The 23,536-nt window shown below is 42.0% G+C and overlaps 1 protein-coding gene and 1 long non-coding RNA gene across 2 annotated transcripts; both read right to left on the bottom strand.

Moving 5' to 3' along the window:
• Window positions 1-5,221: 5,221 nt before the first annotated feature.
• On the bottom strand, window positions 5,222-8,134 carry LOC138853397 (uncharacterized). The gene is made up of 2 exons (XR_011392583.1): window positions 8,053-8,134; window positions 5,222-5,701 (listed from the first exon to the last, which is right to left on the bottom strand). It is a non-coding gene; the product is annotated as an uncharacterized lncRNA (long non-coding RNA).
• Window positions 8,135-13,195: 5,061 nt separating this feature from the next.
• On the bottom strand, window positions 13,196-15,101 carry LOC128690392 (uncharacterized). Its single transcript, XM_053779073.2, has 2 exons — window positions 14,942-15,101; window positions 13,196-13,807 (listed from the first exon to the last, which is right to left on the bottom strand). Exons 1-2 carry the CDS (start codon window positions 14,948-14,950, stop codon window positions 13,487-13,489), a joined length of 330 nt encoding a protein of 109 aa, XP_053635048.2. The 5' UTR covers window positions 14,951-15,101; the 3' UTR covers window positions 13,196-13,486.
• Between the last annotated feature and the right edge of the window lie 8,435 nt (window positions 15,102-23,536).

The following is a 23,536-nucleotide window of genomic DNA, read 5'->3' as shown; positions in this document are numbered from 1 at the left end:
AGCGAAAATGCAATCCTTAATAATGGTGCATCTAGCCAAGCTAGATGTTGTACCCGCCATCGAAGGACATACGGTGATGTGGACCCCTCTGAGCTAATTTCATTCTACTCCCTGTTTGTGTAGCAGCTAAACAAGCTAATTGTGTTTGCGTGGAGAGGTGGGGGGGGGGAGGAAAAACTACAAAGAATGATGATCCTTTTCAAATCACTTGTTCTCTCTAGGCTAGAATACTGCTGTACATTAACATCTCCGTTCAAAGCAGGTGAAATCGCAGATCTAGAGAGTGTACAGAGATCCTTTACTGCACGTATAAGTTCTGTCAAGCACCTTAACTACTGGGAACGCTTGGAAGCACTTGACTTGTACTCGTTGGAACGCAGGAGGGAGAGATATATCATAATCTACACTTGGAAAATCTTGGAAGGAATGGTCCCAAATCTGCACACAGAAATCACTCCCTACGAAAGTAAAAGACTGGGCAGGCGATGCAAAATGCCCCCATTGGTACACTAAGAGAAAACACCATAAGTGTCCGGGGCCCAAAACTGTTCAACAGCCTCCCATCAAGCATTAGGGGAATTGCCAATAAACCCCTGGCTGCCTTCAAGAGAGAGCTGGACAGATACCTAAAGTCAGTGCCGGATCAGCCGGGCTGTGGCTCGTACGTTGGACTGCGTGCGGCCAGCAGTAACAGCCTAGTTGATCAGGCCCTGATCCATCGGGAGGCCTGGTCATGGACCGGGCCGCTGGGGCGTTGATCCCCGGAATAACCTCCAGGTAACCTCCAGGTAAGGGGATAGTTGCTGGGCGAATGTAAGAGGAGAGGGGATGTTCGGGGTGATGAGGAATGTGAGGAGAAAAATGGGGAGGAGGGAGTGTGGAGGCAGGGGAAAAATGAGAGGAGAGAAGTAGGTAAATGTTGGAGGGAGGGTTAGGGAGTAGGGAAATAGAAAGAGCAGGGGCAGGGAAAATGTCAGAGGCACGGCAGGGAAATGTTGCGCAGTACACAAGAGGACCAGCAGATGGCTGGAGGTGATGTAGGAAAGCATTGTAAAGCAGCCTTAGTTAGCCTAACCGGAATTATCCTCATTCGTGTACCTCAAATTCGTATCAACTCTTAAAATGTGGTATTTGCTTTTATCTTTTTCATCCACACTGTTCCAGCTTACTAAGTTACCTTAAATCTATATTACTTATCTCTCTCTTTTGCGCGCGTGTGTGTGTATGTGTGTGTGTGTGTGTGTGTGTGTGTGTGTGTGTGTGTGTGTGTGTGTGTGTGTGTGTGTGTGTGTGTGTGTGTGTGTGTGTGCGTGTCTGTGCGTGTCTGTGTCCAACGCGCCACTGCGAAAAAAAAATCTAACTTATATAACCTCTTCATAACTTCCTTCCAGTGTACATAAACTTTATCCCAGATCCGCTGACGCGCACATCCTCTCATCTACGCCATAATCACAGAATTTTTAACAGCTTTGAAAATACGTTGGACAGGGGCATGAATGGATGTGAATAGGTGAATTTAACCTCCCTATTATGTGCCAGTGGTGCGTACTCTGAAGTTATTCTAATGACTCTCGCCACACCTCAAGACATGACACTTACACACACACACACACACACACACACACACACACACACACATACACACACACACCCTGTTCCATGAGCTTTATCATATCTCGTCTTGAAATTATGTATGGTTCCTGCCTCCACTACATCACTTGCTAGACTTTTCCACTTCCTGACACCTGTATGACTGAAGAAATACTTTCTAACATCCGTTTGACTCATCTGAGTCTTCAACTTCCAATTGTGACCCCTTGTTTCTGTGTCCCATCTCTGGAACATCCTGTCTCTGTCCACCTTATCTATTCCACGACATATAAAATACTGAGTGGAATAGATAAGGTGGACAGAGACAAGATGTTTCAGAGATGGGACACAGAAACAAGGGGTCACAGTTTTAAGTTGAAGACTCAGATGAGTCAAAGGGATGTTAGGAAGTATTTCCTTAGTCATAGAGTTGTCAGGAAGTGGAGAAGTCTAGCAAGTGGTGTAGTGGAGGCAGGAACCATACATAGCTTTAAGACGAGGTATGATAAAGCTCATGGAGCAGGGAGAGAGAGAACCTAGTAGCGATCAGTGAAGAGGCGGGCACAGCAGCTGAGTCTCGACCCCTGAAATCAGAAATAGGTGAGAACAAATAGGTGAGTACACACACTGGAAGGCCACAGAAATGTTTCTTACTAATGCGAAGGCCCAAAAAATTATATAATAAGCATACTCGGAGTCCATTCTCGCTGATCCTAACATATTATCACCTAATTATATTTTTCACTATCTTACTTCGTTCTAGTTTATTGTTACTGCAACGTTACCTCTTTCTCGAAGTTCTTCATTGCTTACGTAATTGTGCAATATAAATCTTAGTAACAGATGCCCACAAATTGGTTTATAAACACACCTGAGCAAACATCAGGACATATTAGAAAAATTTTGGGTCTTGGGTTCTAGTGTTTGCTCTCTTGACATGAAAGCAAACACTAGGATATTAAGTGAAGTTCATGGAGAGTGGAGAGACTCTAGTCCAATTTTTCTATCCCTGAGACAGGTTTACTACCTGTCTCAGTAGGTAGTAAACCTGAGTAGGTAGGTAGGTAGTAAACCTGAGTAGGTAGGTAGGTAGTAAACCTGAGACAGGTTTACTACCTGTCTCTGTATTAACTACTCAAAAACATCTTGTGATGCTGTTCTAAGATGTGCTCTTCATTTTTTATGTACAATGGAAGGCCAGCTGTCGAATCTAATGCTGTGTTTGTTTTAGGGTGTGGCCTGGGTAGTCAGCGGAAGTCCTCGGTAAAATAATCAGAAGCTCCAATAAGGGTAAAGGGGTAAGGGGCTTAAGGAGTAAGGGGGCAGTTAGACTTATTATGTGACTCAGACCTGCGTCAAAAGAAATGTTATTGTAGCTTCTGCTGTTGACACAAGAAATTCCATCACCAACGCAGTAAGCGCAATGTAAACACTTCCTATGGTGCAGTATTATGCGTCTCGTCCAAGCTGCCCTCACCTTTCTTTGTAATTCCCCCCTTCCCTGATAAACACCCTTCCCTTCACATGAAACCTTTCCTTCCCCACATACCTATACCCCGGAAACAACCCTCCTACCCTATCCATTCCATGGCACCCATTTCCCCATCCTCTGGGACCCACCTTCTCCATCCTTAAGAACGCTCTCCTCTCAGCCTCTCAAAAGGCATGCTCATGGCTCTTCTCCAAAGAAATCCTCCAGCTTTATTCCTTTCCCTATCCTTCAACTGGCCATTCCTCTAAATTCTCACATACGTGTCCCCAGGCCCTATCCTAGCCCTTCCATTCCCTACAAAACATTCTACTATCCGTCCTCATCCTTCTACTAGCCATCCCTTGGCCCTTCATCTCATGATCTATCCCTGATATTCCTCGATGTTATTCAGCCTAAGTCAGGTATGCGAGTAAGAAAAAAGTGACCCGAATGATATGTAGGAGGAATACTAACTTGAATTAAGTTATCACAGTACTCGAATGTTTAACATTTTTTTGTTAATTGGGCCTAAAACCTGTCAACTGCATTGAGGCCGCATGTTACCTCTAACCACTAGTCCAGAGCACTTTAATCCCTAAAATATGAATTAGAGACGAATTTCGGTGAATATAAAATTAGAGACTGCATACCTCTCGTTGTATATACACTGAGAGATACACACCTCTCAGCGTATATACATAGAGATACACATCTCGATATATCACACTAAGAGATTAATACCTCTAGGTGTATATACACTAAGAGGTAAATATCTTCGTGTTAAACTTCTATCAATCCCTGGAGGTTAAACACCATATATTTCTCAGCTTATAAGCTTTCCTGATATCCAATTTAGTTAAACTATATTTAGAAATAAGTGAGTGTGTGTGTGTGTGGGTGTGAGTTAGATGTGCCTAGCATGAGGAATGAGACAATTGTGCATCATTTGGGAATCCTTGTTACGGAAAGGTTTCGCCAGAGTTGTGTTCTGTCCATCAGTCGCTGGACGGGAACCCAAGACGCGCAGCCACCCTGAGCACTGGAAAAGCAAGGTAGCAGCTCTCAAATCTCTGGAGGTTTTGATAATCTTGGAACCTAGTTCTCTGAGGAAACTCATGGCATCCTTCACTCCCCAGAGAGCAAGGATCTGTGTTCCTATTGGGACAAAGCGGTACTAGTGCGGCAAGTCCCTATACTACAATGTATATGTCACCTTATCCACTCAGCCATCGATCCTACAAAGATCACGCACCAAGCAGAACAAACAACATGAGTCTAGCGAATTATTCTTGTTTCATGTTGCGAGGACACTCGTGACAAATGTATGCTCAAGGATTAATTTCAGTCTCCTTCTGTTTCAATACCTGCCTCCACAAGCAGTTTATGTAGCAGTAGGATCGATGGCTCAGATGGTAGGGTGACATGCACATTATGTGGCCTCTTGAGGGGAAACAATGTGTCGTAGGGTCGAATCCTGGCTAGCGGCAGTTTGGTAAATGATTGAAAACCACTTGTTTCGTGGTTTCATTGATATATATATATATATATATATATATATATATATATATATATATATATATATATATATATATATATATATATATATATATATATATATGCAAGGAATTCGCAAGAGCAGGCGAAATATACACAAACACTGATCTCTGGCTGAAGGAGACTCAAACCTACGAACCTTGGCACAAGGTACGCAGTGCCTTACCAATCTACCGACACTGGACAATACCTTGGCGTGCAACTTGCGTTACACGTTGATCCAAGGCAGCCAGCTTTCAGGGAGAAGGCTTACAGCTTTTCATCTCATCCCCTGCATGCATCAGCCTTACTAGAGATTTTAACAATGCAAGGAATTCGCAAGAGCAGGCGAAATATACACAAACACTGATCTCTGGCTGAAGGGGATGAGATGAAAAGCTGTAAGCCTTCTCCCTGAAAGCTGGCTGCCTTGGATCAACGTGTAACGCAAGTTGCACGCCAAGGTATTGTCCAGTGTGGGTAGATTGGTAAAGCACTGCGTACCTTGTGCCAAGGTTCGTAGGTTCGAGTCTCCTTCAGCCAGAGATCAGTGTTTGTATAGAGATCTTTGTTTAGGTTTATATTCTTACTATAAGGTTTTTACATTTCTGGAGACTAAAGAGATAATTTAGAAAGAAGAGTTTATTAAATTTTATTTGATATAAGACGAGGTGGTGGATGTTAGTTGTAGAGCCACACGCTGAAGATAGTTGTTGTAGTAGCTCTGGAAACTCTAGGATTGGTAGTTAGAAGAGCTGCAGCCTGGAGCTCCAATGGTTCTTGCTGTCAACGTTGTAGAACTTGTAACTCATGTTTTGATCATTTTTTTAAATGATTTCTTTGTTACGCAAGAGAGATCAAGTCCTGTCTAGGATGGTCACCGCCACACCTCGCTCTTCATCCACAGTAACCATAATACCAGCGACGATAGAAAGGCCGACGGTAGTAGCCGTATCCGCCGAATCTCCGGTAACGGAAGCCGAAGTGCGGGTCGGCCTCCGGGTCAGCGTCAGGCTCAGCGTTAGCCAGGGGCGAGGGGTCAGGCATGGCTCGAGTGGACCCCATAAGGGCAGTCAAGGTCACCATCACACACAGCACAAGCCACAACTGTAATATAGAAAACTGTAAGTAAACAACTGCTAATGGACAATGATACTTTAAAGTATTTGCTCCTGATGTGCTCTTCTAAGACAGGAACTTTTTACGATATATATATATATATATATATATATATATATATATATATATATATATATATATATATATATATATATATATATATATATATATATATATAAATATATATATATATATATATATACATATATATATATATATATATATATATATATATATATATATATATATATATATATATACATATATATATATATATATATATATATATATATATATATATATATATATATATATATATATATATATATATATATATATATATATATAGGGAGGTACCACCTCTAGAACTGTAGTAGGGACCCTCATCCTCAGAGAAAAGAATAAACTTGCTTCAGGGAAAACTCAAGGTTCTCGCTGAATATATAAATATATATATATATGTCGTGCCGAATAGGCAGAACTTGCGATCTTGGCTTAAATAGCAACGTTCATCTTGCCATATAGGACAAGTGAAAATTTGTGTATGCAATAATTTCGCCAAAATCATTCTGAACCTAACGAAAAAAAATATATTTCACTGTGTTTGTTTAGTATTAAATTATTGTAAACAAATCTAAAATATATTTAGTTGGGTTAGGCTAAAATAAATTGTTCTTGTTATAATAAGGTTAGGTAAGTTTTCTAAGATTCTTTTGGTGCAAAATTATAAATTTTTACATCAACATTAATGAAAAAAATTTATCTTTAAACGTATAAGAGATAATTTCAGAAAGGACTTAATTTTAAATGAGTTCTTGCTAATTGACCAGTTTTACATATTCGGCACGACATATACATATATATATATATATATATATATATATATATATATATATATATATATATATATATATATATATATATATATATTATATATATATATATATATATATATATATATATATATATGATATATATGTATATGATATATATGTATATGATATATATGTATATGATATATGTATATATGTATATATGTATATGTATATATGTATATGATTCACGAATGTCAACGCTCCCTGTCCCGCATTGATGCAATCATTGATACTGAAGGCGGTTATATAGAATAAACCTGTAATAAAGCGATTTAATAATATATTTACAAATTTTCATGGAAGTATATTTGGTTTTTGATCAGATATAGTTGTTTTATTAAATAATGAAATAGGTCCGCACACTATAGCAGAACTATACTAATTAAAAGATGTTCGTGTATGGGAGGTTAGTTGAGGCTTCTAAGTTAGTTTGGGCCCAAAAATTTAAATCTTTATATCATTTTCATTGAAAAAATTATGGAAAATTCCGTAAAAGAATTTTTTGAGAAAGTTTATTTTTTTAAGGATGTTCGTCCTAATCGGCAAGTTCGGCTGATTAAGTACAAAACACACACACACACACACACACACACAGGAGCTATGTCTCGACCCCTACGACCACAATTAGGTGAGAATGAAACTTACGACGACGTTTCTGTCCGAAAACTCGTCATAAGTTTCATTCTCCTATGTGCATGTTATTTGTGTATTGTTCAGTTCACATGGAACAATGAGAGCCGTGTGATGGAAGCCGACAGGTTGATCTATGATTCTCTGAACTTGGGTAAACTTACCTATGGTAACTCATGAAGATAAAATCAAGAATTTACAGAAAACAGAGGATAAATGAAGCCATTAGTGAATATACAATATTCTCGCTGCAAAAGTACAATCTACAGTTAGGTCTAATTCAAACAGTCGAGATACTGAATAAGAAATATAATTACGAGAATCTGTTGAAAACATAAATTATTATTATTATTATTATTATTATTATTATTATTATTATTATTATTATTATTATTATTATTATTATTATTATTATTATTACTGTTACTACTGTCTTCACAAGAAGAGAATAGACTCTATAGACTACAGGACGGTCATTAAGATTGCATTTCACTTATTAACCACCCGTCAAGAATATTTTAATCCCTAAAACAGGGAGTAAACTCTTAATAAATATATATACTGGAAGACATACATTTAATTTAAGATTATTGTTCGGGTTTTTAACCCTGGAGAGTTAGCCATCCAGAAAGGCAGTGAATCTTCGAGGGACTGTCTTATTTTCATTGAGGTCCTCAATCTTATCCCCCAGGATGCGACCCACACCAATCGATTAGCACCCAGGTACCTACTTGCTTGATAGGTGAACGGGACAGCAAGTATAAGAAAACACGTCCAAGTCTAAAATAAACTTACGTATTACAGATGGTGTTAAAAACCAATGATGGTACTCACAAGCCTCATGTTGCTGAGAGAGTAATAGTGTCTGGAGGACTACCTAGCGTTGATTGCGTTTACCTGAGGAAGGACAGCGGCTTATATACCCACGACTAAGAAGTCACCCAACCCATGCCAAGTTGTACGTATGCACTGTCAGACAGCCGGTGTCCTCCGGTTCACAGTTGGTCCACCCTATTCTCATTCTCAATCTTTCCGAACGTTATCGAAAAACCTTTCTTAATATTTTTTTTTTCAACCAGGTATTTTTCTTGTGGGACCATTATTGTTTAAACTGATGGAAATGGCAGTGTTTTGAGATGGTTCCTTGATGTAATGGGAAAGTGGGGAAGAAAACTAAGAAATTATTGTGTAGGTGGGTGGGTGAGCTTTGACGAGGGAAGGTAGTGAATTTTGCTCTTCATATATATATATATATATATATATATATATATATATATATATATATATATATATATATATATATATATATATATATATATATATATATATATATATATATATATATATATATATATATATATATATATATATATATATATATATAAGCAACTGTTGGCAGAAAGGTGGGCTGGTGCAGGTATGAGTAGTGGGGGGGGCTTGAAGAGGGTTGGAATAGTTTTAAAAATGCAGTATTAGAATGTAGGGGAGAAGTTTGTGGTTATAGGCGGGTGGGTGCAGGAGGAAAGAGGAGTGATTGGTAGAATGATGAAGTAAAGGGTGTGATAAAAGAGAAAAAGTTAGCTTATGAGAGGTATTTACAAAGAAGAAGTGTTATAAGAAGAGCAGAGTATATATATATATATATATATATATATATATATATATATATATATATATATATATATATATATATATATATGTGTGTGTGTGTGTGTGTGTGTGTGTGTGTGTGTGTGTGTGCAAACAATCGCAGACGGGCGATCTTAACTATGCAGGATAGGCCACGGGGGAGGGGGTGGAAATCTTCAGTTCAAGTACTTTCACACTTCTCATTGCGTCATCAGGAGCTGAGCAATGTTGCAAGGGAGCAACCAAAGTAGGGAGAGAAGTCTCAGACCTCTGAGAAGTGTGAAAGTACTTGAGCTAAAGATTTCCACTACCTGTCGCTTGTCCTGCATATATATATACATACAGTCTAGGTAGAGCGTTGAACCGTGGTCCGAACCACTGGTCCACCCTTCAGTTTATTCATAGATGAGATGAGAGCATCAAGCAATTTAGATAAGGAAAAATTAGATATCAGATTCGAGGGAGTATGGAAGAAGTGAATGTGTTCAGATATTTGGGAGTTGACTTGTCAGCAGATGGGTTTATGAAGGATGAGGTAAACCATAGAATTGATTAAGGAAAAAAGGTGGGTCGTGCATTGAGGTATATGTGGAGACAAAGGACGTTAGCCATGGAGGTAAAGAAATGAATCTATGAGAATATAGAGGTACCAACAGTCTTATATGGGTGTGAAGCTTGATTTGTAAATGCTGCAGCTAGGAGGAGGTTGTAGGCAGTGGAGATGTCGTGTCTAAGGACAATGTGTGGTGTAAATATTATGCAGAGTATTCATAGTATGGAAATTCGGAGATGTGGAGTTACTGAAAGTATTATTCAGAAAGCTGAGGAGGAGCTGTTGAGGTGGTTTGGTTATTTAGAAAGGATGGAGCAAAACTGGATAACTTGGAGAGTGCATTAATCTGTAATGGAGGGAATGAGGGGTAGGGGTCGTCCTAGGAAAGGATGGAGAGAGGGGGTAAAAGGTTTTGTGTGTTAGGGGCTTGGACATACATCAGGCATGTGTCAGTGTTAGGTAGGAGTGGAGACGAATGGTTTTTGGGAATTGACAAGAAGATGGATAATATTTTGTGAAAAAATTCATGGAAACTGGTTAACCAAACTTGAGTACTGTAGGTGGGAAGTACAATACCTACACTTTCAAGGAGGGGCATGGGATATTGGCTGTTTGGAGTGACATCTGCACTCTCATATCTGTTCGTCTCTATAAAGACAGTGATAAAATGTTAATGGTGGTGAAAGTGCTATTTTTGGGGGGAGGAGGGGGGCGTCACTCTGCCTTGGTGGAAGATATCGGAACAAATACTAATTGTATTATTCCGGTAGAGGCTACTAACTGCAACCCAACTAAACTCCTCCCCACGGCCCAGGAGCTTTAGTAGTGGAGCTATTCTTACCCCTCCTCATTGTCACATTATCTATGGACACACATATAAGAGATAACTTGTATAGATTTAATCTTAGTAAAGTGGAGCAGTGGGGATGGGAAAGAGGGAAGGGAGGAAGGGATGGGAAGAGTTGATACGAATTTGAGGTACACCAATGAGGATAACTCCGGTTAGGCTGATTAAGGCTGATTTACAATGCTTTCCTACATCACCTCCAGCCTTCCGCTGGTCCTAATGTTTACTATGCAACACTCCCGTCCCCTGCCTTTTTTTTTTTTACACAGGGTTTGACAAGGTTAAGGATCCCTAGCTTTATTAACGAGCTATTTACAGGTTAAGGATTCCTAACTTTATTGACAAGCTAAGACCTGTTACCTACATCAGCTCATTTGAAAGCATTTTTATTGTTATGAGACATACAAGTAGGGAACAGGATGAAATTGGAGCCATCTGTGGGCCAGCATTTTCATTTGATCAACTGATTTTATCTCGTTGACATCATTATGCTGTACGAATGTGTATATATGATCTCAGATGGAATGATGTTCTGGAGAAGGGTACAGCCAGAGTGAAGTTGCTGCTTTCTGCCCGTCTTGTGGCATAAAAGCTTGTTTCACGCTGTCCTCGAAGTGGATCCAAGTGTGGTACTTTGACAATATTGGCCTTGTACATAACAGTAATGCCACCTACATCCCTCCTATGTTGAAGGCTCTGCTGAAATGACAGATCTATCCAGGATGTGTCCAGGGGAGAGATGAGACGTCTTGCTCTGTTCTCTACTCTGTCAAGCAGTCGCAGATGAGAGGGGGGCAGGCAAACCAAGAAAGTGGAGCATACTCAAGGTGTGAGCGTACTTGTGCCTCGTACAGAATCTTGCAACCCCTACTGTCAAGTAGACGCGAGATACGGCGAAGTGCTGTAGCTTCCTGGCTGCCTTGTTTGCAAGATTTACAACATGGTTCTTCATGGTTAGTTTGGAGTCAAATTTCACCCCAAGGATATCAACTTCTTCTCCAGGTGCCAACACCCTCCCATTCATCCTTACTACTGCACCAGCATTACCATCATGGTGCCTAGAGACGATCATCATTTGCGTTTTCTCAGGTGCAAGTGTTACTGGCCATCTATTTCCCCAAGCTGATATAGCTCTCAGCTGGTGATTGATGTAGCTTAGAGCAGCTGGCATTTCTTCTCTTGGATAAGTGAATGTCAGTGTACAGTCGTCTGCATATGCATGTGATTCTGGGATGAGATGAAGAAGGTCGTTGAAGTAGACATTCCATAACAATGGTCCCAGCATGCTTCCTTGTGGAACACTTGCCCCAATAGGATGTCTTGCTGATTCCGTTCCATTGAGAACTACACTTAGAGATCTACCATGAAGGTAATCACTTAGGAGACAGCGTAGAGCCTGCAATTCCCAGTGCTTTAAGTTTTGCTAAGAGGCCCTGGTGCCACACCCGGTCGAAAGCGACAGCAATGTCTCTCTCTCTCTCTCTCTCTCTCTCTCTCTCTCTCTCTCTCTCTCTCTCTCTCTCTCTCTCTCTACTCCCTAACCCTACTTCCGGCATTTAATTACCACTGTCCTCTCCGTCCCCTGCCTCCACACTCGCTCCTCCCTACTTCTCTCCTCACATTCTTCATCACCCCCAACTTCTTCCCCCACCCTTCACATTCGCCCAGCAACCATCCCCTTCCTTTGTAGCTATTCCCTGCCTCCCCCCCCCCCACCTCTCCACCTTCCTTCTAAGTCAAGAGAGATAAACATTCAAGGTAAACCAGACTTCTTATCGCAGCTCCAACATTATCTGATGTTACGTATATTTACAGCCGTGAATATTTTTTTTGTGTTTGCGTCTGTACGTGTTGAAGTCTTCTTACCATGTACTTATATTATTTATTTGTATCGGAAACCAACCGAATGTTTTCCTTAAATTTCCATGTGACACACACACACACACACACACACACACACACACACACACACACACACACACCTGACGACACTGGAGGACAGGAGACATAGGGGGGACATGATAATGACATAAAATACTGAGAGGAATTGATAGGGGGGACAGAGACAGAATGTTCCAGGGATGGGACACAGCAACAAGGGGACACAGTTGGAACTTGAAGACACAGATGAATCACAGGAATGTTAGGAAGAATTTCTTCAGTCACAGAGTAGTCAGGAAGTGGAATAGTTTGGGAAGCTATGTAGCGGAGGCAGGATCAATACATAGCTTTAAGCAGAGGTATGATAAAGCTCATGGGTCAAGGAGAGTGACCCAGTAGCGACCAGTGAACAGGCGGAGCCAGGAGCTATGAATCGACCCCAGCAACCACAACTAGGCGAGTACACACACACACACACACACACACACACACACACACCATGACATTGTTACCCAGTTTATTAGTGCATATACACTAAGAGGTAAATGCCTCCGTGTTAAACTTCTACAAATCCCTGAAGGCTAAACACCATATGTTTCTCAGCTTATAAGCTTTCCTGATAGCCAGTATAGTTAAAATATATTTAGAAATGAGTGGTTGTGTGTGTGGGTGTGAGTTAGACGTGCCTAGCATGAAGAATGAGGCACTTGTGCACCATTTGCGAATCCTTGTTACGGAAACGTTTCTCCGGAGTTGATGTGTTCCGTCAATCAGTGGCCGGACGGGAACCCAAGACGCTGAGCGCTGGAAAAACAAAGTAGCAGCCATCGAATCTCTGGGGGTTTTGATGATCCTGGAACCTAGTTCTCTGAGGAAACTCATGGCATCTTCACCCCCAAGAACCAAGGATCTGTGCTCTTGTTGGGACAAAGTGGTACTGGTGGGGCAAGTCCCTATACTTCTTAAGCATGTTTATATATTTTGCATAATATAAATATAACATATAGATCATTATATAGTTTATATTCTTATTATAAGATTTTACAGTTTTGGAGAGTAAGAAACAATTTAAAAAGAAGAGTTTATTAAATTTTATTTGATGGAAGACGAGGTGGTGGTTTTTAGCAGTAGATCAACACACTGAAGGTTGTTGTTAGTGGCTCTGGTAACTCTTGGATTGGTAGTTAGAAGAGCTGCAGCCTGGAGCTGTTATGGTTCTTGTTGTCAAAGCTGTGGAACTCTGTTCATGTGTTGATGATTGGTTTTTTGTTTTTTTAATGATTTCTTTGAGACCTGTGGTGTTTGTGCGAGAGAGAGAGCAAGTCCTGTCTGGGATGGTCGCCGCCACACCTCACGATTTATCCATAGTAACCATAATACCCGCGACCAAAGAAAGGCCGACGGTAGTAGCCGTATCCGCCGAATCCACCGTATCCGCCGAATCCACGGTAACCATAGCCACGGCCGAAGCCGAAGCGTCTCCAGTGTGGGTCGGCCTCCGGGTCAGCACCGGGATTAGCGTCAGCCAATGGGTAGGGGTCAGCGCCAGCCACTGCGTCAGGATCAGCGCCAGCCACTGCGTCAGGATCAGCGCCAGCCAGAGGGTAGGGGTCCGGCATGGCTCGGGTGGACCCCATAAGGGCGGTCAGGGTCACCATCACAACAAGCACAAGCGACATCTGTAATATAGAAAACTGTTACTAAATAACTGCTAATGGACAATGATATATATACCTATACCTATACCTATAAATATACCTATTGGTAAAAGAGAATGAAAAGATGCGGTGATAGGGGAAGTGGAATATTCAAATGGCTTCAGGAAGAAATCCAAATATTCTTCCTTAAAGCCTTTTTATTCACTTCTCCGAGGCTATGGGTCCCACAATTTACACCAGAGGTGGATTCCATCTTACATACATTACATATATATATATATATATATATATATATATATATATATATATATATATATATATATATATATATATATATATATATATATATATATATATATATATATATATATATATATATATATATATATATATATATATATATATAAGTGTAAGTAGAAGTAACAAGATATAGTTGTTATCTCGTATATTTATGGAAGAGAAAAAAGGTAATTTATCATTATGATTATTAGTATAATTATAATTTTTATTATAATTATTATTATTATTATTATTATTATTATTATTATTATTATTATTATTATTATTACTACTACTGCTGCTGCTGCTACTACTACTACTACTACTACTACTACTACTACTACTACTACTACTACTACTACTACTACTACTACTACTACTGTGTTCACATGAGGATAAACACGTGTTCAGGGAAGGCAGGTGTCATGGGATAGAAGGCTTTATTCGGCTTATTAATACGGCGTATTAGTTACCAAGTGTAACTCAAGGAAGCCAGGCAGTGTGGCTTATTTCTTCTGGGGTCGTTTGGCCTTCTTTCCCAGCGCGCGACCCACAACTCTGGCTAACACACAGGTACCTACTTACAGCTAGGTGATCAGTGGCAACAGATGTAAGGAAACATGTCTAATGTTTCCTCTCATTGGTTGGTTAATTAGGCTTAAAACCCCTACAGACTACACCTGTTAACCACCCGTCAAGAATATTTTAATCCCTAAAATATGGATTAAAGAAAACTCTCAGTGTATATACACACTGGAAGACATACAATTCTTGGTGTACATGTCCTGTGTACCACACTCTCTGAGCCGTAGGGATGACTACTCTGCTGTAGAGCTCCGAGTTAGACCGAGTCAGAACTGGCCGGGTGTTACTTACGCAGTTCATGGTGCTGTGAGAGGAATAGTCGAGGTGCGTCGATCTGTGTTGACCTGCCAGGAACTCATCCCTTATATAACCCCAGCGTTGGCTTCAAGGGTTCGTCAGCCTCCTGGCCCCTCCTACCTTCCAGCTCTCAACGAATGAGGATCCAGATCCTACGAAATTTTCAACCAAGCGACAATAAACATTAAATTATTGTTATTCTCCCTTTAATATAATCAGTCAGTATTGCAGAAGCGTAAAGGATGAGAAATCTACAGAAACAGAGAGGTTTTTGTTCGTAACTGACATAGGAATGAGAAATAAATATGAATGTTTGTTGGGGGTTGTCCTAAGTTATTATTTAAGGGGTGTGTGGTGGGAAGGTTGTGCGGCTGAACTTGCTTGCATGGTCGGGCTTCAGGAATGGTCTCTGGTTTCAGGCATGGTCTCTGACTTCAGGAATGGTCTATGGCTTCAGGAATGGTCCCTGGCTTCAGGAACGGCCACTGGCGTGCTTCCTTCCTTGAAGTGCTTTCAGGAAGGCTGTAAGGATCAACTTGCTTACGTATAGTGTTGTTGCTATGTTGTTCTTAATAAATGAACCAAACTTAAAGTACTGGAGGTAAGAAATGTTAATGAACAGAGTTGTGGGGGGGGGGTGGCACCCCGACTATGGGGACGGGTCTTCAATACTCCCCCCCCCCATAACCACATTCCCACGCCGTCTCGCATTACAACCCAGCTGCGACACCTGACGAAATAACTAAAGGACAATGACTCCCGAGTCCAGTGCCTCAGCACCGACCTTGAGGTTTTCACAGCTGACTTGTCTTGTGTTCGAATCCTCTCCGTTCCGTGAGAATGTTGTGGTGTAAAGCGTTCTCAAACAGACGGTGTCAAAACGCTTTAGACAACCAACGATGTTATATGAAGCCTGGTTTCATATATACACCGAGAGGTGTATGTCTCTCCGGGTGTATATGTATACACACTCTTTTAGGTATTAAAGTGTTCTTGACTGGTGGTGAACAGGTGATATAAAACCTTAATGATCATCGTGTAGCCGATAGACGTTAAACCCCATTAACCTAGGTCGATGTTGCTGAGGTGTGAAAGACGTGTTATAATAATAATAATAATAATAATAATAATAATAATAATAATAATTGAAAGAAACGTTAAATATTTTTAAAAAGTGTGTGTGAGAGAGAGAGACATACACATAGAAAATGACAGACAGATAGATAGATAGATAGATAGATAGATAGATAGATAGATAAAGATAGACAGTCACATCGAAAGCACATTCTCCTGCCCAGGTTAGGTTACTATAGCCTATGTTAACCTACATTAACCAAACCAAACCTAACGTAACGTACCTTAGCTGAACTTAACCTAAATTAACCTAACCTAACCTACCCTACATTAACCAGACCTAATTAAACCTAACCTAACCTAACCTAACTTATGCTACATTAACCTAACTTAACCTAACCTAATCTAAATCAGCTTAACACTAATTTTAAAAGATGTGAAAGTTAAGACTACGTATAGCTCTGTGCAGAGCTTTATCTAGAGCTTGATAAAGCTCTACACACAGCGAAACCTGACACCATAAAGCTTCTTCTACAACGTGTAGCTCTCCTTAACTCTCCTCAGCAGCGAGTAGCTCTCCTCAGCAGCGAGTAGCTCTCCTTAACTCTCCTCAGCAGCGAGTAGCTCTCCTCAGCAGCGAGTAGCTCTCCTTAACTCTCCTCAGCAGCGAGTAGCTCTCCTTAACTCTCCTCAGAAGCGAGTAGCTCTCCTTAACTCTCCTCAGCAGCGAGTAGCTCTCCTTAACTCTCCTCAGCAGCGAGTAGCTCTCCTTAGCTCTCCTCAGCAGCGAGTAGCTCTCCTTAACTCTCCTGAACAGCGAGTAGCTCTCCTTAATTCTCCACAGCAGCGAGTAGCTCTCCTTAACTCTCCTCAGCAGCGAGTAGCTCTCCTTAGCTCTCCTCAGCAGCGAGTAGCTCTCCTTAGCTCTCCTCAGCAGCGAGTAGCTCTCCTTAGCTCTCCTCAGAAGCGAGTAGCTCTCTTTAACTCTCCTCAGCAGCGAGTAGCTCTCCTTAACTCTCCTCAGCAGCGAGTAGCTCTTCTTAGCTCTTCTTAGCTCTCCTCAGCAGCGAGTAGCTCTCCTTAACTCTCCTCAGCAGCGAATAGCTCTCCTTAACTCTCCTCAGCAGCGAGTAACTCCCCTTAGCTCTCCTCAGCAGCGAGTAGCTCTCCTTAACTCTCCTCAGCAGCGAGTAGCTCTCCTTAACTCTCCTTAGCAGCGAGTAGCTCTCCTTAGCTCTCCTCAGCAGCGAGTTGCTCTCCTTAACTCTCCTCAGTAGCGAGTAGCTCTCCTTAGCTCTCCTCAGCAGCGAGTAGCTCTCCTTAACTCTCCTCAGCAGCGAATAGCTCTCCTTAACTCTCCTCAGCAGCGAGTAACTCTCCTTAGCTCTCCTCAGCAGCGAGTAGCTCTCCTTAACTCTCCTCAGCAGCGAGTAGCTCTCCTTAACTCTCCTCAGCAGCGAGTAACTCTCCTTAGCTCTCCTCAGCAGCGAAGAGCTCTCCTTAGCTCTCCTCAGCAACGACTAGCTCTCCTTAACTCTCCTCAGCAGCGAGTAGCTCTCCTCAGCAGCAAGTAGCTCTCCTGAACTCTCCTCAGCAGCGAGTAGCTCTCCTTAACTCTCTTCAGTAGCGAGTAGCTCTCCTTAGCTCTCCTCAGCAGCGAGTAGCTCTCCTTAACTCTCCTCAGCAGCGAATAGCTCTCCTTAACTCTCCTCAGCAGCGAGTAACTCTCCTTAGCTCTCCTCAGCAGCGAGTAGCTCTCCTTAACTCTCCTCAGCAGCGAGTAGCTCTCCTTAACTCTCCTCAGCAGCGAGTAACTCTCCTTAGCTCTCCTCAGCAGCGAAGAACTCTCCTTAGCTCTCCTCAGCAACGACTAGCTCTCCTTAACTCTCCTCACTAGCGAGTAGCTCTCCTTAACTCTCCTCAGCAGCGAGTAGCTCTCCTCAGCAGCGAGTAGCTCTCCTTAACTCTCCTCAGCAGTGAGTAGCTCTCCTTAACTCTCCTCAGCAGCGAATAGCTCTCCTTAACTCTCCTCAGCAGCGAGTAACTCTCCTTAGCTCTCCTCAGCAGCGAGTAGCTCTCCTTAACTCTCCTCAGCAGCGAGTAGCTCTCCTTAACTCTCCTCAGCAGCGAGTAACTCTCCTTAGCTCTCCTCAGCAGCGAAGAACTCTCCTTAGCTCTCCTCAGCAACGACTAGCTCTCCTTAACTCTCCTCACTAGCGAGTAGCTCTCCTTAACTCTCCTCAGCAGTGAGTAGCTCTCCTTAACTCTCCTCAGCAGTGAGTAGCTCTCCTTAACTCTCCTCAGCAGCGAGTAGCTCTCCTCAGCAGCGAGTAGCTCTCCTTAACTCTCCTCAGCAGTGAGTAGCTCTCCTTAACTCTCCTCAGCAGCGAGTAGCTCTCCTTAACTCTCCTCAGAAGCGAGTAGCTCTTCTTAACTCTCCTCAGCAGCGAGTATCTCTCCTTAGCTCTCCTCAGCAGCGAGTAGCTCTCCTTAACTCTCCTCAGCAGCGAGTAGCTCTCCTTAGCTCTCCTCAGCAGCGAGTAGCTTTTCTTAACTCTCCTCAGAAGCGAGTAGCTCTCCTTAACTCTCCTCAGCAGCAAGTAGCTCTCCTTAACTCTCCTCAGCAGCGAGTAGCTATCCTTAACTCTCCTCAGCAGCGAGTAGCTCTCCTTAACTCTCCTCAGCAGCGAGTAGCTATCCTTAACTCTCCTCAGCAGCGAGTAGCTATCCTTAACTCTCCTCAGCAGCGAGTAGCTATCCTTAACTCTTCTCAGCAGCGAGTAGCTCTCCTTAACTCACCTCAGCAGCGAGTAGCTCTTCTTAACTCTTCTCAGCAGCGGTCTAATTCGGTACGACAGAGAACGTCGCAATGCGTGGCTTCATGCACATTCCTTAACGCGCTGGTTCAAGGTCAGGTGAATATTATCGAGAGACCTTGAAGTCGAGAACAAGACTGATCATCCTCATGTATCCAGCAAGTGTTTTTCAACCAAGTGAAGACCGGTGAGAAAATAAAACTGTGTCAGTAATTTGCTGACACCGTTGGTTTTTCCAGCTAATGAAACTGCTGCTGCTGACCCGATTCGCGAGATACGTGATGACACGACTGTATACAAATAGCAGAATGGGATTTTGGGATTCAAACCCATGGGAAATGATTCCTAAAACCTACAGACCAGTGAGTTTGGCCGTCGTGGGTTTGAGTCCCATTCCTTCTATTCTATGGTTCACCTGGTCGTTCATAGACTCATCTGCTGATGCGTCCACTTCCGGATATCTAAATATTTTCACTTCCCCCTCTTACTCCCGTCCTCTAGGCTGATATATCCAGTCTTTCACTGTTTAACTTTTTTGTTGCCTTTATCACCTTATATACAAAACCACAGGTTCCTCCTCCAATCGTCGTAACTTTTCAGAATCTCCCAGAATAACTATGTTATCGGCAAAGATTATTATTATCATAATCAAGGGGGAAGCGCTAAACCCGGAGGATTATACAGCGCCTGGGGGGGGGGGATGTGGAAAGCATTCAGGCTTAATTCGGGGAACTGGAGCACAGATCCAATTCCCTAAATCAAGAGCCCCTCACCAACATCAAGGAACCTTCCTTGAGGGGTATCGGCAAAGAGCAACTATGACAACTCCCACTGGGTATCAGATTCATCATCTTTGAATCCCACATCTCTCCCCAACACCCTAGCATTCAGTTATATTACAACCAAATCGACATCACACAACCCTGTCTAAGACCTACTTTCACTGGAGGACAGTTCCAACTCCCTTTTCTCCTGCATACCCCAGCCGAAGCCTCACTTAATGCAAACTCCTATCGTCTGTCCGCAGTGGCGTATAATGGTTCTTGTCACAGGGTGTGTACTGTGCTGTACTGTGCTACCGTGCTGTATTATGCTACCGTGCTGTACTGTGCTACCGTGCTGTACTGTGCTACCGTGCTGAATCTATTACTTTGACATAAGTATTACCCAGAACGACTGCCACAATATTTCATAACAGGAAACAATAAAATTAGTTTCCCAATATGATACGTAATTATATTATTGAGTGAGCTTAATATTTATGATGAGTTGACCATCTTTGTTGGGTGTGCGACGCTCACCCAGCACACCCAATATACTCCCCTGGAACTTGTACGTCAACTTACTACCAGGGGGCTCTCAGTACCCAGTTTTCTTGATATTCGAGTCATTAAAATGAAAACTAGGCCATAATGGATAACTAAAGTCTCATGATCATTCGTAAATGCTCAATAATAACCCATATGGAGACAGAAACTCTGAAATGTAGATAAATGGTTCAGAGAACCGACAGGTTGATAAATTAGAAACATGTACAACACGTGGGTCGCCACACAGTGGCTTCATCAGTGCAATACAAAGAAGAGTGGTGAAAATCAGAAGGAATTTGAGGTAAACAGTCCCTCAGCCTGGAGTGGATGTAATCAGTCAGTCTTGATGGACTGATTACAACGAGGTATATATCAATTATTATTATAATAAAAAAGAAGTGCTGAACCTACAAGGGTCATACAAGTATACATCAAGATTGATGCACTGATTATATTGTCAGTAAGCTGAGGGACTGATTACCTCAAACTTCTTCTGATATATACCACTTTTCTTTGTATTGGACTGATGAAGCCACTGTGTGGCGAAACGTTTCCTCAGTGAAGATACCCAAGTGTTGCACATGTGTCTAATTTATCACAGAAACTGAGAAGATTAATTAGTCTGTATATTTCGATCCCCTTTTGGGATCCTCTTCAGGAGAATCCCAAAAGGGGATCGAAAAACACAGACCAATTAATCTTCTGAGGTTCAAGCCATACCGCGGACGGGGATAGAACCCGTGATCAGAGAGGTTCTATCTCCATGTGGGTTATTACAAGGTGTTGCCAGCTGGTCGTTTGCTCTTAATCTCGACAGATCCTTGAGACGCATCGCTAGGTCGAGCCCCACATTTCTGTGGTTCCCGAGGGCTCCTCTTTGTCACAGTTTACATGTTAATTATCGAAAATTTGTCACATCCTTAATCTAACCCAAGGCTCCGTTTACAGCCTTGCTATTACTTTATATTATATATATTATTGCTACGTAGTTTCCGTGACATCTAGTCTCGCTCGCCTGACTGTTGGGGAACGTAGATGGCAGCAAAAAAAAAAAAATTAGAGATCTTACATAGTTATTCTTCCCATTTATATATCCCATAATTTAAATTTTTTTTCGAATTTCCAGCAGTTTTTATTTATATTCTGCTTCTTCCTTCTCTTATTCCTCTGTCTCTGCTCTTTATCGAAAGATTGCTTCTGTGATCAGTTAGTTTGGTTTCAGTAATTGCAATGAAGTCTGTGTAGACTTCTTCTATTCGTTCTTTATCTCATGAGTTATCTTTCTGATCTATTCCTTGTTTACTGTGATCGGTTTTCTTTTGATTCCACCTGACTAATTGATGCAAGAGAAGTACGGAAGACCTGATGTGAACAGTTAAGCTTGCAGAGCTTGATGGTAGGATGTGATGTGTTGGTGGGGATTTGTGGTGAGGTTGGGGACCTTGAGATTGTATTAGGATTGTGTGGGGGGGAGTAGAATAGTTTGTTGTGGAAGCTGTAGGACTGAGGGTGAAATTGAGGTATAGAGCGTAGTTGATGGATGTTTTTGAGAGTTGGATGAGTTTGTATGTGTGTGTACTAACCTAGTAGTTGTTGCTAGCGTCCGGTTCAACCTCCTGACTCATTCTTTCTCACATGCAGAGTTTGAGGGCCTAGTTTGAGCTTATTTCATAACTAGTCTTACCTCCCGGCGTCCGAGAAAACGACATTGCCTAAATTTAGACGAGGAAGATGGAAAAGAACAGATATACAGATAACTCGCACATAGGAGAGAGACTCTTACGACGACGTTTCGGTCACACTAACAGATGTTACAAAGTCACACTAACAGATGTTACAGTCAGGAATTGTAACAAGTAGCTCTCAGGCGGCCATCTTGACTGAAACCGGACAGAGTTGGGATTGAAAACCCACAAGTGAGTCGGTAATCTCCTTCCTTTAACGATAGTAGAAAAGTTTTGCTCTACACGGAGCGGAACTTTGTCCCAATTAAAGCTGCTTCTGCAAGGTGTCAAATGGCAGTGTAAGTTGTATCATGTACTTGTAGAAATAAAGATTATTATTATTATTATTATTATTATTATTATTATTATTATTATTATTATTATTATTATTATTATTATTATTATTATTATTATTATTATTATACGCCATCTGCACCCGAGAAATATATGGTGACTGGTGGCCCAAGGTGAGTGTCCAGCGGGTAGAGAACTCTGAAGACATTCATCTGTCTATGAATGGGGTAAATATGCCACCGTTGTTCAGGGCAAAGCTGAACCACCATTGTTCAAGGCAGAGCAGGACCACCACCGTTGTTCAGGGAAGGACGCTGCACCATCATCAATGTCGCCCCGGGAACACCCCCTCCCAGCCACACCCTTTTATTTGTTCACCCCAACTAAGACATGAAGCTGTCGCGGATTGTCTGATGTTAGGTTAAGTTAACCAGTCAGCCAACCAGTCAAGCAGCCAGCCAGTCAGCCAACCAGTCAAGCAGCCAGCCACTCAGCCACTAAGCCACTCAGCTTTACAGCCACTCAGCCAACCGCACGCCAGAAAGATCGAATAATTCTGTTTCATAGTCAACAACAACTCCTACTCCCTCCCACTCGCCATTCCATAAGCCACAGATAAAAACACCAACACTGGGACCCCAAGGTCATCCTTGACCCCGCCAGGAGCTGAGTCTCGACCTCTGAAACCACAATTAGGTGACTACAGTCCCTTCTAAGGTCCTCCTTGGCCACTGACCCTCCCTTCTAAGGTCCTCCCTGACCATGGGACATCCCTTCTAAAGTCCTCAAGCTTCAAAGGCCTGCCCACCCTTTAGACAGTAGGAGAAGAAGTTACAGCAGCAACAGCAGTAGTGATAGTAGATTTAGCAGTGACAGTAGTGTGCCTGTACTTCTCCACTGGAGAAGTATAGGCACACCCTCACCTCCCACCGGAGGGATGGGGTTAGTGTTAAGCCCCTTTCCCCTTCTCACCTACTCAACATCGAAGTGTGGTTCCCGCTTATCTATACTCTTACCCAGCCAGTCAACCAAACAACCAAGGTCCGTCAGTTCTTTCCAATGTGATGCCTTCCCTTCCAAGGTTTCACTAACCCTTCAACGGTGTTGCCTCTCCTTCCAAGATCTCCTCCTTCTTCAAAGTTCTCAACTTCCTACGAAATTCTCTCTCTCTCTCTCTCCTTCAAAGACCTGATCGATCTTCAATGATCTCGCTCTTCTACTAAAAAAAATTATCGTTCGTTAATGGTCTCACCCTCCTACAAAGGACCCACCTTTATTTAAAGGTATCACGCCCTTCTAAAAAAAAAGTTTCTCTTCATTTTGCCCACCAACTCCTTACTAAGAGAGGCAAGACGCAATGACAGAATTTCA

Source organism: Cherax quadricarinatus, chromosome 29 (genome assembly GCF_038502225.1).
Source record: "Cherax quadricarinatus isolate ZL_2023a chromosome 29, ASM3850222v1, whole genome shotgun sequence".
Lineage (NCBI taxonomy): Eukaryota > Metazoa > Arthropoda > Malacostraca > Decapoda > Parastacidae > Cherax > Cherax quadricarinatus.
Note: the sequence above shows the minus strand (reverse complement) of the source record. Positions and strands in the feature narration are given on the sequence as shown.